Genomic DNA, 18,849 nt, shown 5'->3' with positions numbered 1-18,849 from the left:
GTTGACGCCACACTGCGGTGTGTCACATCGAGGGCAGGTAAGGCCAGGAGAAACTACTGCCCGAGAGCAGCATGTCGCGGATCAGGGTTTCAATGGGCGTTTTACCAACTAACCGTACGAAGAAGAGTTGTTCTATCACCTGAGGAGAGAGAATGTGGAAAAGCGTGTTAATGAGTAGCTTGAGTTAGGGTAACAGATGGAGAAATTTGTTTCATTTGAAATTTGGCGAGTACAGTCAATAATTATAATTGTTTTTCCCTCTAGGCTTGACGATCCTCGGGGTCTTCATGACTCTCTACGACTTGGCCCTCTGGGTAAAGACCCAGTGAGTTCTGACAACACTTTGGGTCTGATGACCCACAGAGACTTGACGATCCCTAAGATCCTGGCGACTCTCTAGGCCACTGAGAATCCTCAGGGTACTCTGGGATTGACGGCCCTTTGAGGGTTGAAGATCCTCTGATGACCAAAGATCTTCTTGGACCCAAAGACTCTCTAGGGCCTGATGATCCTCTGGTGCCCAAAGATCCTCTTGGACCCAAAGACACTCTCGGCTCTTTTGAACTTCTGGTACTTGACAATGTTCAGAGCTTGAGGGTACGTTATGGCCATCAGACCCTCTGGGTGTGATGACCCACTGAGTCCTGATGACCTTCTTATTCTGATGACTTTCAGCGACTTGACAATCCTAAGGAGTTTGAAGAATCTATGGAACCTGATGATTTTTTATGTCCTAACGACCTTTAGGGTCTGATGACCCTCTGGGGTTTTATACATGGCAATCTAAGGTTCTCAGAGACATAACGAACCTCTGCTGGGACCTGACAAATCTTTAAACATCTAAGGCAACTACTACCTTCTTGTCGTGATAGCTTTCTGGGTTTGATAACCCCGATGGCTAACGAATTGATGACCCTATCGACCCGTATTATTAGCAAAGGCCGCACGCAGAAGGACGAGATTCAAGAACTCTATGACCCTCAGCGACCTGACAACCGTCTAGGGCCAGACGACTACCTGAAGCCGATGTCCGATGGTCCGACGACTTTTTTGAGCCTGGGAAAAATATGGTTTAAAGATTCTTGAGTTTGAAAATCCTTAAGGTTGAAGTCTTTTTTAAAGATAAGTACCATGTGATTGAAAATTTTTCGTTTTGAACACACTTTGGTCTGCAGGCCTTTGAACCTGAGGATCCTAAAAACGTGAAAAATCGTAGCATCCACTGCAAATTCGATCTGAAGACCGAGCCCAAAGAAATTCGAGCCGGACATTCCTTGGACTTGAAGACACTAATGCCTAAAGGAAAACCTTTGTGCCTGAAGTATGCTGAGCCTAAGGATCATTGGCTTAAAGAACTTGAGCTTGAAAACTCTTGGTACTGAACAACCTTGGGCCTGAAAAAAAAATTCTTGGAATTGAGGACCCTTGAGCTTGAAGGCTTTCGAACCGGAAAATTGTGCCTTGAAATTGTGCCTGGAGACATTGAGCCTGAAAATATTTGGGTCTTTAAGCCCTTGAAACTGAAAATTCTTCGTTAAATGTTCAAACGTTTGAACCCTTAAAACTTTTAACCCATAGACGTTCAAACTTTTGGGCCTGAAGCCTCTAAAGGTCCTTGGGTTTTCGAAGCTTGAGCGAGCGGGTTTTAAGAACTGCACACTTTAGGCATATAATCCTTTGGCCTCAAAACCTAGGTACTGGATCTCTTGTGACTGATGATCCTTGGGTCCGGAGGCTCTCTGGATCTGGGTTTGGAGACCCTTCTGCCATGAAGGTAATTGAAACTGAAGATCTTCGAGCCTGATGGCGTTGGAGAAAGAAGTTTGGGCCTGAATGCGGTGTTTCATTTGTTGAGTCGACACATTTGCTTGAAGACCTTGAGCTTGAAAATCATTGAAATTGAACAACTAATCCTTGGAACTAAGGATCTTCAAACTGAACGACTCTTTGGCATGAAATGTTTTGGATTGACGACCTTGAGCATAAAGACCTTAGACCTGAAATCCCCACTAACTGGGACTAAAGACCCTTGAAATTATGCCTGAAAACTTTGAGCCTGAAGATATTTTGGTCTTAAAACCCTTGAAACTGAAGACTCTTCGTGAAACATTGAGTCGGGGTCTATAGGCCCCAACACGTTAAAGCCTGTGAAGGTCCTCGGGTCTACGGACTCTTATGCTTGTAGACCCATTCGCGTACGGATTTTATGGACTGCACACCTTATGCATATAGACCTTTGCCCTAAAAACCTAGGCACTGATTCCCTTGCGACTGACGATCCTTGGTCCGGAGGATCTCTGGGTCTGAAGAATTTCGGGTCTGGAGACCCTTATGCCCTGAAGATAATTGAAACTGAAGATCTTCGAGTTTTATGGCCTTGGAGAAAGAAGTTTGGGCTTGAATGCGATGTTTCATTTGTTGAGTCGACATCATCTGGTTGAAGACCTTGAGCTTGAAAACCCTTGAAATTGAACAACTTTGTGTTTGAAGACTCTTCATAATCCTTGGAACTAAGGATCTTCGAACCGAACGACCCTTGGGCATGAAACGTTTCGGACTGACGACCTTGAGCCTAAAGACCTTAGACCTGACATTCTGACGTAGAGATCCTTGGACCTAAAGACCCTTCAAATTGTGCCTGAAGACTATGAGCTCGAAGATATTTGGGTCTTAAAACCCTTGAAACTAAAAACTCTTCGTGAAACGTTGAAACCCTTGAACCTATAGGCTCCTAGTCGTTAAAACTTTTAAGCCTGAAGCCTCCAAAGATCCTTGGGTCTTCGAAACTAAAAAACTCATTTGCGAGCGGGTTTTATGAACAGTACACCTTAGGCATATATACCTTTGGCCTGAAAACATAGGCATTGTATCCCTTGTGACTGATGGTCCTTGGGTCCGGAGGCTTTCTGGGTCCGAAGAACTTTGGGTCTAAAGACCCTTCTGCCCTAAAGGTAATTGAAACTGAAGATCTTCGAGTTTTATAGCCTTGGAGAAAGAAGTTTGGGCCTGAATGCGGTGTTTCATTTGTTGAGTCAACATCATCTGCTTGAAGATCTTGAGTTTGAAAACCCTTGTGCCCTGAAAATAATTGAAACTGAAGATCTTCGAGTCTTATGGCCTTGGAGAAAGAAGTTTAGGCTTGAATGCGATGTTTCATTTGTTGAGTCGACATCATCTGCTTGAAGACCTTGAGCTTGTAAACCCTTGAAATTGAACAACTAATCTTTGGAACTAAGGATCTTCAAACTGAACGACTCTTTGGCATGAAATGTTTTGAACTGACGACCTTAAGTCTAAAGACCTTAGACCTGAAATTCCGACGTAGAGATCCTTGGACCTAAAGACTCTTCAAATTGTGCCTGAAGACTATGAGCTCGAAGATATTTGGGTCTTAAAACCCTTGAAACTAAAAACTCTTCGTTAAAACTTTGAAACCCTTGAACCTATAGGCCCCTAGTCGTTAAAATTTTTGGGCCTGAAGCCTCTAAAGATCCTTGGGTCTTCGAAATTAAAAAAACTCATTTGCGAGCGGGTTTTATGAACAGTACACCTTAGGCATATATACCTTTGGCCTAAAACATAGGCATTGAATCCCTTGTGACTGATGGTCCTTGGGTCCGGAGGCTCTCTGGGTCTGAAGAACTTTGGGTCTGATTTGTTGAGTCGACATCATCTGCTTGAAGATCTTGAGTTTGAAAACCCTTGAAATTGAACAACTAATCCTTGGAACTAAGGATCTTCGAACCGAAAGACCCTTGGGCATGAAACGTTTTGGACTGACGACCTTGAGTCTAAAGACCTTAGACCTGAAATTCCGACGTAAAGATCCTTGGACCTTTAGACCCTTCAAATTGTGCCTGAAGACTATGAGCCTGAAGATATTTGGGTCTTAAAGCCCTTGAAACTGAAAACTCTTCGTGAAACTTTGAAACCCTTGAATCTATAGGCCCCTAGTCGTTAAAACTTTTGGGCCTGAAGCTTCTAAAGATCCTTGGGTCTTCGAAGCTAGAGAACTCATTTGTGAGCGGGTTTTATGAACAGTACACCTTAGGCATATAGACCTTTGGTCTGAAAACCTAGACACTGGATCCCTTGTGACTGATGATCCTTGGGCCCGGAGGCTCTCTGGGTCTGAAGACCCTTCTGCCCTGAAGGTAATTGAAACTTAAGATCTTCGAGTCTTATGGCCTTGGAGAAAGAAGTTTGGGCCTGCATGCGGTGTTTTGTTTGTTGAGTCGACATCATCTGCTTGAACACCTTGGACTTGAAAACCCTTGAAATTAAACAACCTTGACCCTCTTAATAATCCTTGGAACTGAAAATCTTCGAACCGAACGACCCTTGGGCATGAAACGTTTCGGACTGACAACCTTGAGCTTAAAGACCTAGGCCGTAAATCCCGACGTACATACCCTTAAAATTGTGCCTGAAGACTTTGAGCCTGAAGATATTTGAGTCCTAAAACTTTTGAACGTAAAACGTCGAAACCCTTGAACCTATATAGGCTAGTCGTTCAAACTTTTGGACCTGAAGCCTCTAAAGATCCTTGGGTCTACGAAGCTTGAAGACCCGTTTGCGTGCGGGTTTTCTGAACCTAAACTAAAAACCCGTGTGCCCTGAAGATCCTTAAAACTAAAGATTATCGAGTCTAATGACCTTGGGTCTGAAGATTTTTAGCTCTAAAAAAGCTTGGGTCTAGGTACGGTGTTCCATTTCCTGAGTCGACATGTAGAATTTACTCTAAAGATTTCACGGATTTCATCGTGTCTTCTCAAATTTCGATAACCTACTACACTGCGGCTTTTGACCATTCGTGGTCTGAGAGCTTTCTAAATCTGAGGACCTTTGCGACCTGAGAGTTTGGTAACCCGACGTACTTGGACTCCTGAGGACTTTGACGATCTGACGACCTTCGCTGTCCAACATCTTTGCGGTCAAGGGACTTTCACGACTTGATGCAGCCTGATGATCTACGTGGTCTGATTGGCTTCACGATCTCACTAACTTGTAGACCTGCAAACCTTTTTCCCCGAAAACTGCCCCGGACTGAAGAAACGACAAATTTCGTGACCTGGCGACTATAGATGGAGACCGTAAAAAATGCTACCAAATTTTTTTATGACCCTTGAAAACATAAGAAAATAAAGTTCATGCGTTCACTTCTTACCTGTGAGGAAACCGTCCGCAGCGAGGGTAACCGTAGCAGCAGTTTGCCGAAGCGGGTCGGCTGATTCGGGTACTGGGACCGGCAGTACTCTTCGAGGGCGCACTGGGACTTCTCCTGCAGCGATTCGATGTGGGACACGTCCGACAGACCGCAGGCATCTAGAAGGGTGACAAGAAAATTTCGTGGTTAGTTTGGTTTTGTTCAAATGTTTTAGGTTTGGCGTGATTCAAAGCTTTGGGGACAGTTTTGGGACTAAAAGCGGGAGTATGATTGTTATGATAGTTACCACCGGTATCCGTTTGTGAGTTTGGTTTTTTTTTTATTAGTTTAGGTGTGCAAGGGTTTGAAGCGTGTGATTTCGTCGGTTAGTGCAAACGGGACTGTAAAACTTAAAAAAAGGTTGAAACGGGTGGTTAGCAAATTATGGAAATAATACAGAGGAAGGATTTTTTTAAATGAGCTGAAAATAAAAAAAGAAACAAACTTGTTAGTAACTGAAGAAAAAAGAACGTAAAACAAGGAGAATTGTTTAGTAAACAATGATTGGAGGGGTTTTTGGAGAACCGGGAACATAATGGAGCGAAATTCTCTTTACTCGGAACAATATGCAAAAGTAAGCGAATTCAATTAGAGTCAATTTATCTGCCCAATAAAAATCAATTAAGGGGGTAGTAAATAAAATTAAGTCCCGAAGAAGTTTGGCCTCACCGCGAGCAAGTAGGCGCTTCTCAGTCAGCAAGCCATGATTTTCGATCAGTCGATTTTGAGAGTCGAGTTTGAAGACTTTGGGAGATCAAAGTTCGCCAACTGTGATAGGTATGCTACTGCTGCATGGATGATTTTCGAAAGGCGATTCGATACATTCAATAAATGTGGCCGTTTGAGTGGAATTGATTTTCGTTTTCGGAATATATTTTTATCTAGCGGACCAGCATAATATTTTTGAGCTGTAGGGTGACGCCGTTGTTTGAGATAGAGTTTCATTCATTTTTATCGACCTACATTCACAGACGACCGAGTCAGTCAGAACAGAAAGAACGTTATGGGTTATGGGTGTCTATAATCAGAGACAATTTTCTTTAATTGATCTGAATGAAACCAAGAATGTTTGTTTTTGATGTTTGACGTATTTGAGACAAACGCAAGATGACGAGAGAGGCGACCAACTTGGAAGTACATACAACAAGCCAATGGCATTGGCGTAAGCTATAATTGCTAGCTCTCGGTACGATGTAGCGAGTCGTTTTTCGATTAAAAGACAACAAAACACGAAGGCGACGATTAGACTTAATTTTCTAGGTTTTTTTTTCTTCTCTAGGGAATAGAAAAGAATAGATCGACGAAACCCAGCCGTAGAACCGTAAATTGGAAACAATTTAATTGTATTTGATCACTTTGGGTTTAGGAGCGACCCGTATAAAGGGGATTACGTAACACCCGTTGACCGAGTTTCTCTTAATTGAAACGGATTGACAGGCGCTGCTACTGACGGAAATCGGGAAACGTTCCAGCTGAGTCGACTTGTTCGATCAATTAGATTTGAAACGCACCGAAAGTCGAACATCTCATCTGATGACAGTTAGTTAGTCGATTAAGACCGACAACAGGTGATCACGCCGACTTCAAGTTCCCTCCCGGGGGTTAAACTTCTTCAATCGTTAAATCACGCTACTTGACAACTGTCAGACGACCTCGATCGTGCGTCAAACATGCGTTCAGTCAGACCAGATGTTATCTTGTCTACTTTATTAGTTAACCCATTAGCGATCAAGTGCCGCCGTCCGAAGAAACGGGGAAGTAAATTCTTGAGAGATCGCTCATCATCACCCTAACCTAACATACCGAAAATGAATGTTTATAGAAAGAGGGAGAAATTTCCAGTTGACGACGGCAAAAAAAAAAACAACTCTTAAATAAGTTTTAATTACTCCTCGGCAGCTGATCACTATCATTTCGGTTTGCTGGAATACAAAATCAAGACACTAGTCGACATTTTTTTTTTTTGATTCGAGGTCGATCTCTGAAGTGCTCCTTTAGAAAGAACTTTCAAGGCACGCGACAATTTGTGTCTAAAATTCCTGATGACATACTTTCATCCATCTTTTCCACTCGTTTTTCGCGCAGTCTTCTTCGTAAAAAATGGTTGATTAAAATTGTCTCCAACTTGGGCACTACTAATTATTATTTATATTTATTTTAGCATCTATTTTGCCTTATCATCGTCATCTTCAATTGAGCGCAATTAAGATGGAACATATTTTTGCTCTCGAGCACCCCTCGGGCGTCGTTGCCGTGGTGGGTGACGTTTCTCAGGCCAAGAATGTAAACAAGACTTGATCAACGATCCAAGGAGACGTTGCTTGATCAGATTGGTCAGAAGGGACCCAGTTAGAAATTAAATTGTCTCGTTCGGTTTGGAGGAAAGATAATTTTTATTCCTGAGATGTGAAGTTATCTCCAGAAACCAAGTTTGACAGTTGCCGAACATTTGGTTGTTTTGTTGGTTATTTTTTTCCCTTTAGGTTTGGGGGGTCCCTCGATGTGATTTATTCCCCGTTGTTGGGTTTTTCTGGTTGAGCTGGTTCGGTTTACTGGGATCAAGCTAATACTTTTGTGTTTTTTTTCGTTGAGTCTGTTGTTTCAAAACAACCGTCGACGAAAGTCTTAATGGATGAAACGACAAGTGATTTGTTGAAGCTCTGCTGCCGTTTTAAAGTCCCCCTACTGTCTTTTTGCCGTGTGTCTTTGCCTCCTCAGGAATTATCGCTGTTTGTTATCTGCTACGAAAGTAACAATTTCAACGATTTCGTTTTGGGTTATTAAGTGGGTCCCATTTAAACCATCCTATTCGAAGGTGAGATAACACGCGAGCGTGTGCGCTTGTAATTCGAATTGAACATTTGTTATTTCTGTCATTTTCCTAACGTTGAACCGTAACTCTTTATTTGTTTTTTTTTTCTGTTTTTCAGAATGTTCGCTGTCGTTCCTTGGTAAACTTACGTGGTTGTGACAACTAAATAGAGAAATCGCTTTTAAATTTTCGGTGCTTTCCTGTCCGAGTGAATTCCATAGGTCGGTAAGTGATGTATTATTTATTATTTTCGTTACATCAATCCTGCTGGTATATGGAAACATTAAAAAGTTATGCAAATTTCATAGCTTCCAAGTTTTAAACTTAGTAAAAATCTACGCTTAGTTTGAAAAGTTTCCTAAAGATACTTGTGACTTTTAAACAGAACCCTATGAAACCAATAAATAAACCTTTAGATAAGATTCAAGATCGTCAACTTTCATGGAAGACAAAAAAAAATTGGCTTTGTTTCCGAAACCTAGTTTTAAAATTGTATTAAATTGTTTAAAACATTTTGACTTTAATAAAAACTAAATCTGAAATTTTGGCTGGTTTAGCATAATAAAATTAAAACTCAATCCGAATGAATGTGATCATTTTACACAATTTTTCTTAGTTCTTGTAGACAAAATAAAAGTTTTTCAAGCTTCGTAAGCTTATTTTTCAATATAATTTAATTATAATGTGCTCTTGGGTTATGTAAAAAAAAATTTTTTATAAGGTTGGAACAGATATCAAATTCTTCTTTTGTCACCTTTCCTTTGATTTTCCCGAAAATCTCGAAAAGGGAATTACATTACGTTCAAAGTATTTTATTGAAAAATGTGATATAGGGTAACGGACCAATTTTGGACCGCTTTGGGAAGTGGCTATGCTATTTTCTGAAATAAAAAAGGACTTGTTACAATTTTGGACTGCTTTCTTCGTTCATTGCGAAGATCAAGGCTTTTTCTATCGAAACATATCGTCGTTTGTTGCAATGTAACAAGATTTAAGCATAAAAACTCGTTCCTTCGATAATTTCTCTGGTCGGTATTTTGGGCCACCAGGTTTCTATTTTGGACCACTCTGTGGACCTATTTTGGACCACTCTTAAACTACATTAGTTTATATTCTAAATTTTGCTATATTTACGACAGCGATTGATGCGTAATTATGCGAATGATTCAGTTAATCTTTTCCTTTTTTATCCTTGTAGTCAAGTTTTGTTTGATCACGTTAATTCATTCCTGAACTAACTTGCTCCAATTCTTCCTCAGCCCCTATTTTGGTACACATGTTTGATGAATATTTGCTACTTCAACCATCTGTTTTTTTCCTACAACTTCTTTTGCTTCAGTAATTTCGATAAGAATAGAGTAAAAACTGAAAAACTCTCCCGTTATATAGAGTGTTTCAAATCTTTTGATAATTCCAACAGCTCAACGAAATATGTTCTGCAGTATTAAATACTGGCCAGTTAGCTTATCTTTAGGATAAATTTTTAGAACGCAAATCTCCTTCAGGTGACCCAATGATAAGTTAAGAAAATCTGACATCAACACCGCGATATTAATTGATGCATTTTAACTTGAAAAACATTAGTGGATTTGGTTTGGCTTCAGTTCTGTAGAAAAAAACATTCAAAAGAGATTCAAAAAAGGTTCGAGAATTATGCGATCTTTTAAACCATCTAAAAGCAATTTTTTTGGTGAAAAATTCGCAAAAGTTCATTTTTATCTTCGAAACAACTTCTGTTCTACGGAAAAAATTATTGCTGGAGTAAATTCTTAAACAGTTTTTTTTTTGCATAACCATAGGGGCTGGATAACTAGATTTTTTGTACTTTTTTGCTATAATTTTTACACATTTTTTAATTTTTTTCTAAGTTTTGAATCACGTTAAGACTATCTCATAGCTATAGTTAAATATATTATTTGTTAAAATTGTTCTACTATTCACTGGGATATTTCAACTATTTCAAGTATTAAACTCAGTTACATATTTGTCGATTTGTAGTTGTTTTTTTCAACTCCTCCTTTGGACGGATTTTATTTTTCGTGTCTTCTACCTAACCAAGTTTATTTTTTTTCTCGAAAATCAACCCTGTATGGTTGTAACTTTTACACCAAACTGTCAATAATTTTTCAAAAAGCATTAAAAATAGGGACTTAAAAATTGGCGCATGTTCAGTTTTTTCATGTTTTTAAGCTCATTTATGTTGTAGCTGTTAACAATTGCTTATCAAACAGTTGCTTTTAATGTAGATTGTGAAATTAACGTCGTTCAAAGCATGTATGTATGTATGTGTATGTATGTAGATAATCCACCATGGGTGCACGGATTCACCGCAGTTTCGCCAACGTATGCGCTAACTTGCATCCTTTAGATTTTTAGTTCGGCCAATCTTCAATGCAAATCATCACATACCCGACACCATGGCTTCGTGTGAACTGTCATGAAATGAAAATGTTTCGTGTAGGTGTTTGTCTTATTTGTATAACGAGCAAACAGTTTCGCAACCGTATAAAATTCAAAACATATTTAGAGTTAGGAATTTACGACAGGTATTCCGCATTCGTGTAGATACCTGCCCAGCTGGCAACTGTTTGTACGTTCTTATATAATATATTTAATCAATGAAATAGTTATATGGTAAAATAATCTTACCTTTTACCTATTTTACCTCTAGACACTCTCAGCTTACCTGTAGCTTGAACCATTTTCACATCCAAATCACATACCACCTCCTGACCAAGTCATGAAAACCGGAAACCGAGAAACATTATTCAATGACTTATAATCGCATGTGCGGAGCAACACCAAATCAGAAAATACCTCCCAATTCTAGTTATGCTTGCTTAAAATATTGCATTCGAGCATATTTGAAAATTTTAAACACGATTCGACGAATTTTTCGCACATGAACTCTCAGCCACTTCTTTACACTTCGAGAATTATTGTTCACCATCACCTGCCCTTTTCACGAATTCATCGCAGCAAGCGGTGATTTTTCTTCGGCATTCAGCCCTAGCTACACGTTCGCGCCTGCGCTTCTATACGAGCCGTCCGTTTCACGCTCGCATATCAAAATTCGCGTAATTGTCCTATCCAATCAAAATCTTTATTCCACAGCCACTAATTACTTTCTTTATCACCTCACGAGCCCTATCAAATTATAAGCTCGTAAAATACAGATCATTTCACACTCTTCCAGGCTAATGCACGGCATTAGGCAGCGGCATTACAGCAGAAAATGAAACCTCCACCCCCGCTGCTCGTGCTTTATTCTTTTCTTGCTTAATTGCGCTCCAAGCACTAAGTAAGCAAACAACTTTTTCGAATTTTTCACAATATTACGTATTACTCACTTCCCTTCAAACACGGCTCATATTTCTAAATTGCTGTGCACGCTCAATAAAGTTAAAATAGGTACTCGATAATTTCACAAACGTCCCCTTATCCGAACACATGCAAGAGAAAACTGATACGCACCCGACGAGACCAGAACGAAGACTGAAATTAACGTCGTTCAAAGCATGGTGCACAAAAAGTAAGTTAAAACAATGATTGGCTGTTCTTCAGTTTACTCAAGAAAGTTGTACCTTTTTTAAAAAGCCGAAAGGAAGCCCCGTTTGTTAATTGGTTTTATGCCGATTGAAGTGACCCCCGTCTAAAGGCGAGTGTGGGCTTTAGCGAGTTGATTAAATAAAATAATGCCAAAATTCCAAATTTTATTTATAATAATCGATTGAAAAAGTGTGCATAATTCTTTTCAAATCGCCTTACAACGTTTATTACGTTCAAGAACATTCAACAGCAAGTTTAATACTCAGGTTATATTGAGTGGTCCAAAATAAGTCCCTAAGAAATTAAGTAGGACCTATTTTCGACATGGGTCGAATTGCGATTAAAACAAGTTTTTTTTGTTCTTCGAGCTTTCGAGCTTGCAAACTAGTTTTCAAGTGCTTTTCCATAGCTGTGAACATGTTTGTAGTTGTTAAATTCATCACAGCTAGGCAGAAAACTTCTTGAAGTTGACTCCAATAATGGCACGTCCTCCTGAAATGGGCTTGATTTGGCTCAACTATGAAAAATCAAAACTTTATTTTCAATTTTCTAACCCTTACCAGCTTATTTAAATGAAATCTTAGATATGATTACTATCATAAGAAGAAGCTTTTACTATATGTGTTCAAAATTTTCATGATTAACATGATTTATGAGAGAAAGATTGGAAAAAAGCTGCAAGGTGGTCCAAAATATGTACCCGGTCCAAAATAAGTCCGTTACCCTATTCTTGAAAAATTCAAACAGCTGAAAAAGCGAAAGTCAAACTGAAGAAGATATGAATTGTTTCACCTTTTGTTTTCGAGGTTTTATCAAATTTTCGCTCTAGCACAACTCTATTTTTCGGCTTTGTGCAATAAAGATTGCATACAAGTTTATTGCGTTCAATATTTTATCCAATTTGTTCCAATTTAATGAAAATTGGCATTATTTTTTTTTATTATCCTCCTTTCCCTCGTAATAAATATTTCAACTTCAAGTGACAAAAGAAGAATTTTAAATTTGTTCCGGCCTAATGTCCGAACGTTAATCCAAAACATCGGTTTAACATTATGTCACACTTGCGAAGTTGATAAAAATACAAAATTGTCAAAAACGGCTAATACATAATTGGTCAATTTTTTTTATTCTGTGTCATTTGGTCGTTAGTGTAATTTTAAATTGGTTTCAGTCATTTTATCATTTTTACTATTTGTAATATTTTTGTTGTGTTTACAATTATCTCGGAATTCCTGTCATTTTTATTGTTTTTGTCACTTTTGGAATTTTGTAAAATTTGTTATTTTGTATTTGTTTTAGATTTTTTTTTACATTTCTATTTCTTTGCTATTTTTTCGTTGAGTTTGGTCAAGTGCCAGCAATTCCACTTTCGGGGATTTTTTTTCGGAATATCTTGACGTTTTAAGATCTTATGTTGTTCCGACACTTATCAAAAATCCAGCTGCACTCCAAAAATATCATTTCAGGTAAAAATACTTTGAAAAGGCAATTCAAACCTCACAAAATATGTATTCAACAATTGAAACATAGTGCGGTTCCATAGAACGGTTCCAATTTTTTTAAAAGTGGTCTTCACATACAGTTTGATGACTGATCGCAGCTTTCAAACTAAATAGAGTTTCTACAGCTATTCTAAAGATAATTAACAAAATGGTTTCCCAATCTTTGTTGAAACGACTTTTTATACGGTTTATTTTAACTTATTTTTTTTTAACATTTTCTTGAAATAGAATTTTTAAACATGTTGGAATAAATTTCTAAACCTTCCGTAAACCGGGTGGTGACTTTATTCGGATGTGGCATCATGAAACAAAAAAGTAAACCCCAAGTTAATAAATTGCAGAGCTTCCCGATTTCAACCAGATCGCTACAGATTGGTCAACTGGGTTGAAATTGATCCATTTACAGCTGAGTAGATCATTTTTCACGAACTAAAGGTCAGTTTTTTACATGATTGTCTCGAATTTGTTTAAAACTTTATTTCTACGAGCAAATCTTATTAATTTGGAACAAATCTGAGACCCTCCTGCGCAAATTGTACAATGGACTGAGTCGATTTGGGGTCATTTTTTTAATTCCTCAAACCCTGAGGTCTTAAAAGCCTCGTTTTGGTTCAAAACTGATCCGTGATTTTTTGCTGAATTTTTAAGAAACGTTTACATGAGTAAATTTCAACATTTATGTTTGTAAGGGGAAATTGAATATTTTTTCCTGAAAAATCAACATCATTTTGGTTTCTTCTGTGGCACCGAGCCTAATATTGGGTTTCGTGTCAATTTATAAATTCCTTTATGTAAATTTTCCGCTGAACAGCTTTGTCCAAGACCGTAACTTCGTGTATTATTAGACAAAAAGTAATAAGGTGTTGAATAGGAGAATGTCTTTTGGCATTGAAAAAAATACAAATTCATTTGACATCACTGCTGGCGCCTAGCGAAGTATTTCTTGAAAAGTAAATATCCAATACCTCGCTAGGCACAAGCAGTGGTGTCAAATGAATTGTTTGTTTTTCAATGCCAAAAGACTTAACTCTATTCAACAACTAATAACTTTTAAGCCTAATAAGATACGAAGTTAAGGTTTTGGACAAAGTTGTTCAGCGGAAAATTTACTTTACATACAGTACCGTTCATAATTGTAAAGAAATTGGAAGCACGCGCACTATCACTTTGATTTTGAGCTTCCATAACTTTTTACTTTGATGATATTTTTTTATCGAATTTTTTGCGTTAGATAGATCAACTATCACACTATTATACCACAGAATTTGAGCTTTCTGGAGTATGTATGTATGTGTATGTATGTAGATAATCCACCATGGGTGCACGGATTCACCGCAGTTTCGCCAACGTATGCGCTAACTTGCATCCTTTAGATTTTTAGTTCGGCCAATCTTCAATGCAAATCATCACATACCCGACACCATGGCTTCGTGTGAACTGTCATGAAATGAAAATGTTTCGTGTAGGTGTTTGTCTTATTTGTATAACGAGCAAACAGTTTCGCAACCGTATAAAATTCAAAACATATTTAGAGTTAGGAATTTACGACAGGTATTCCGCATTCGTGTAGATACCTGCCCAGCTGGCAACTGTTTGTACGTTCTTATATAATATATTTAATCAATGAAATAGTTATATGGTAAAATAATCTTACCTTTTACCTATTTTACCTCTAGACACTCTCAGCTTACCTGTAGCTTGAACCATTTTCACATCCAAATCACATACCACCTCCTGACCAAGTCATGAAAACCGGAAACCGAGAAACATTATTCAATGACTTATAATCGCATGTGCGGAGCAACACCAAATCAGAAAATACCTCCCAATTCTAGTTATGCTTGCTTAAAATATTGCATTCGAGCATATTTGAAAATTTTAAACACGATTCGACGAATTTTTCGCACATGAACTCTCAGCCACTTCTTTACACTTCGAGAATTATTGTTCACCATCACCTGCCCTTTTCACGAATTCATCGCAGCAAGCGGTGATTTTTCTTCGGCATTCAGCCCTAGCTACACGTTCGCGCCTGCGCTTCTATACGAGCCGTCCGTTTCACGCTCGCATATCAAAATTCGCGTAATTGTCCTATCCAATCAAAATCTTTATTCCACAGCCACTAATTACTTTCTTTATCACCTCACGAGCCCTATCAAATTATAAGCTCGTAAAATACAGATCATTTCACACTCTTCCAGGCTAATGCACGGCATTAGGCAGCGGCATTACAGCAGAAAATGAAACCTCCACCCCCGCTGCTCGTGCTTTATTCTTTTCTTGCTTAATTGCGCTCCAAGCACTAAGTAAGCAAACAACTTTTTCGAATTTTTCACAATATTACGTATTACTCACTTCCCTTCAAACACGGCTCATATTTCTAAATTGCTGTGCACGCTCAATAAAGTTAAAATAGGTACTCGATAATTTCACAAACGTCCCCTTATCCGAACACATGCAAGAGAAAACTGATACGCACCCGACGAGACCAGAACGAAGACTGAAATTAACGTCGTTCAAAGCATGGTGCACAAAAAGTAAGTTAAAACAATGATTGGCTGTTCTTCAGTTTACTCAAGAAAGTTGTACCTTTTTTAAAAAGCCGAAAGGAAGCCCCGTTTGTTAATTGGTTTTATGCCGATTGAAGTGACCCCCGTCTAAAGGCGAGTGTGGGCTTTAGCGAGTTGATTAAATAAAATAATGCCAAAATTCCAAATTTTATTTATAATAATCGATTGAAAAAGTGTGCATAATTCTTTTCAAATCGCCTTACAACGTTTATTACGTTCAAGAACATTCAACAGCAAGTTTAATACTCAGGTTATATTGAGTGGTCCAAAATAAGTCCCTAAGAAATTAAGTAGGACCTATTTTCGACATGGGTCGAATTGCGATTAAAACAAGTTTTTTTTGTTCTTCGAGCTTTCGAGCTTGCAAACTAGTTTTCAAGTGCTTTTCCATAGCTGTGAACATGTTTGTAGTTGTTAAATTCATCACAGCTAGGCAGAAAACTTCTTGAAGTTGACTCCAATAATGGCACGTCCTCCTGAAATGGGCTTGATTTGGCTCAACTATGAAAAATCAAAACTTTATTTTCAATTTTCTAACCCTTACCAGCTTATTTAAATGAAATCTTAGATATGATTACTATCATAAGAAGAAGCTTTTACTATATGTGTTCAAAATTTTCATGATTAACATGATTTATGAGAGAAAGATTGGAAAAAAGCTGCAAGGTGGTCCAAAATATGTACCCGGTCCAAAATAAGTCCGTTACCCTATTCTTGAAAAATTCAAACAGCTGAAAAAGCGAAAGTCAAACTGAAGAAGATATGAATTGTTTCACCTTTTGTTTTCGAGGTTTTATCAAATTTTCGCTCTAGCACAACTCTATTTTTCGGCTTTGTGCAATAAAGATTGCATACAAGTTTATTGCGTTCAATATTTTATCCAATTTGTTCCAATTTAATGAAAATTGGCATTATTTTTTTTTATTATCCTCCTTTCCCTCGTAATAAATATTTCAACTTCAAGTGACAAAAGAAGAATTTTAAATTTGTTCCGGCCTAATGTCCGAACGTTAATCCAAAACATCGGTTTAACATTATGTCACACTTGCGAAGTTGATAAAAATACAAAATTGTCAAAAACGGCTAATACATAATTGGTCAATTTTTTTTATTCTGTGTCATTTGGTCGTTAGTGTAATTTTAAATTGGTTTCAGTCATTTTATCATTTTTACTATTTGTAATATTTTTGTTGTGTTTACAATTATCTCGGAATTCCTGTCATTTTTATTGTTTTTGTCACTTTTGGAATTTTGTAAAATTTGTTATTTTGTATTTGTTTTAGATTTTTTTTTACATTTCTATTTCTTTGCTATTTTTTCGTTGAGTTTGGTCAAGTGCCAGCAATTCCACTTTCGGGGATTTTTTTTCGGAATATCTTGACGTTTTAAGATCTTATGTTGTTCCGACACTTATCAAAAATCCAGCTGCACTCCAAAAATATCATTTCAGGTAAAAATACTTTGAAAAGGCAATTCAAACCTCACAAAATATGTATTCAACAATTGAAACATAGTGCGGTTCCATAGAACGGTTCCAATTTTTTTAAAAGTGGTCTTCACATACAGTTTGATGACTGATCGCAGCTTTCAAACTAAATAGAGTTTCTACAGCTATTCTAAAGATAATTAACAAAATGGTTTCCCAATCTTTGTTGAAACGACTTTTTATACGGTTTATTTTAACTTATTTTTTTTTAACATTTTCTTGAAATAGAATTTTTAAACATGTTGGAATAAATTTCTAAACCTTCCGTAAACCGGGTGGTGACTTTATTCGGATGTGGCATCATGAAACAAAAAAGTAAACCCCAAGTTAATAAATTGCAGAGCTTCCCGATTTCAACCAGATCGCTACAGATTGGTCAACTGGGTTGAAATTGATCCATTTACAGCTGAGTAGATCATTTTTCACGAACTAAAGGTCAGTTTTTTACATGATTGTCTCGAATTTGTTTAAAACTTTATTTCTACGAGCAAATCTTATTAATTTGGAACAAATCTGAGACCCTCCTGCGCAAATTGTACAATGGACTGAGTCGATTTGGGGTCATTTTTTTAATTCCTCAAACCCTGAGGTCTTAAAAGCCTCGTTTTGGTTCAAAACTGATCCGTGATTTTTTGCTGAATTTTTAAGAAACGTTTACATGAGTAAATTTCAACATTTATGTTTGTAAGGGGAAATTGAATATTTTTTCCTGAAAAATCAACATCATTTTGGTTTCTTCTGTGGCACCGAGCCTAATATTGGGTTTCGTGTCAATTTATAAATTCCTTTATGTAAATTTTCCGCTGAACAGCTTTGTCCAAGACCGTAACTTCGTGTATTATTAGACAAAAAGTAATAAGGTGTTGAATAGGAGAATGTCTTTTGGCATTGAAAAAAATACAAATTCATTTGACATCACTGCTGGCGCCTAGCGAAGTATTTCTTGAAAAGTAAATATCCAATACCTCGCTAGGCACAAGCAGTGGTGTCAAATGAATTGTTTGTTTTTCAATGCCAAAAGACTTAACTCTATTCAACAACTAATAACTTTTAAGCCTAATAAGATACGAAGTTAAGGTTTTGGACAAAGTTGTTCAGCGGAAAATTTACTTTACATACAGTACCGTTCATAATTGTAAAGAAATTGGAAGCACGCGCACTATCACTTTGATTTTGAGCTTCCATAACTTTTTACTTTGATGATATTTTTTTATCGAATTTTTTGCGTTAGATAGATCAACTATCACACTATTATACCACAGAATTTGAGCTTTCTGGAGTTTGTGTGGCTTGAGATACAGTAATTCTACGAAAATCGGACTTTTTGGACTTTTCTCATTTAAACTGCAATATCTCTGAAACTACGCTACATTTTTTATTGAAATTTTGCAGAGTGATTGTTGAAACATAAAGCTAGCATGTCTGAATTTTTCGAAAAGTTCTATCGATGAGATCAAAAGTTACGCGAGGTGCAATATTTCAGGCATGAACCTAGAAATGCGATTTCTATAGAATTTTGGACGATTCATGAGAACAATATCGTTTCCATCAAACAATCAGAAAAGCAATGAAGAAAAGAAAAAATGGAATAAATGATCCATTTGTGTTTTGAAATCAGAATCTCACGATATTGTTTTGATTTTTTGGTTGAAATAGATTTACTGGTTGTTAAACAGAGAATATGATTTTCCTATGGAAACATTCGTCCAAAATTCTATAGAAAT

At 37.5% G+C, this 18,849-nt stretch overlaps 1 protein-coding gene across 1 annotated transcript in view; it reads right to left on the bottom strand.

Annotated features, from left to right (window-relative positions):
- The window catches only part of LOC129759560 (steroid receptor seven-up, isoforms B/C), a 106,523-nt gene continuing 87,674 nt past the window's right edge, over window positions 1–18,849 (bottom strand). The window contains exons 3-4 of the mRNA XM_055757032.1: window positions 5,168–5,325; window positions 1–139 (exon numbers count right to left, since the gene is read on the bottom strand). Of these exons, the coding sequence (XP_055613007.1) occupies window positions 23–139; window positions 5,168–5,325 (275 nt within the window). The 3' untranslated portion in view covers window positions 1–22. The remainder of the gene's footprint in view (window positions 140–5,167; window positions 5,326–18,849) is intronic.

Source organism: Uranotaenia lowii, unplaced genomic scaffold (assembly GCF_029784155.1).
Source record: "Uranotaenia lowii strain MFRU-FL unplaced genomic scaffold, ASM2978415v1 HiC_scaffold_19, whole genome shotgun sequence".
In the NCBI taxonomy this organism is placed as follows: domain Eukaryota; kingdom Metazoa; phylum Arthropoda; class Insecta; order Diptera; family Culicidae; genus Uranotaenia; species Uranotaenia lowii.
The sequence above is the reverse complement of the archived record's forward strand: the minus strand, read 5'-3'. Positions and strand labels throughout refer to the sequence as shown.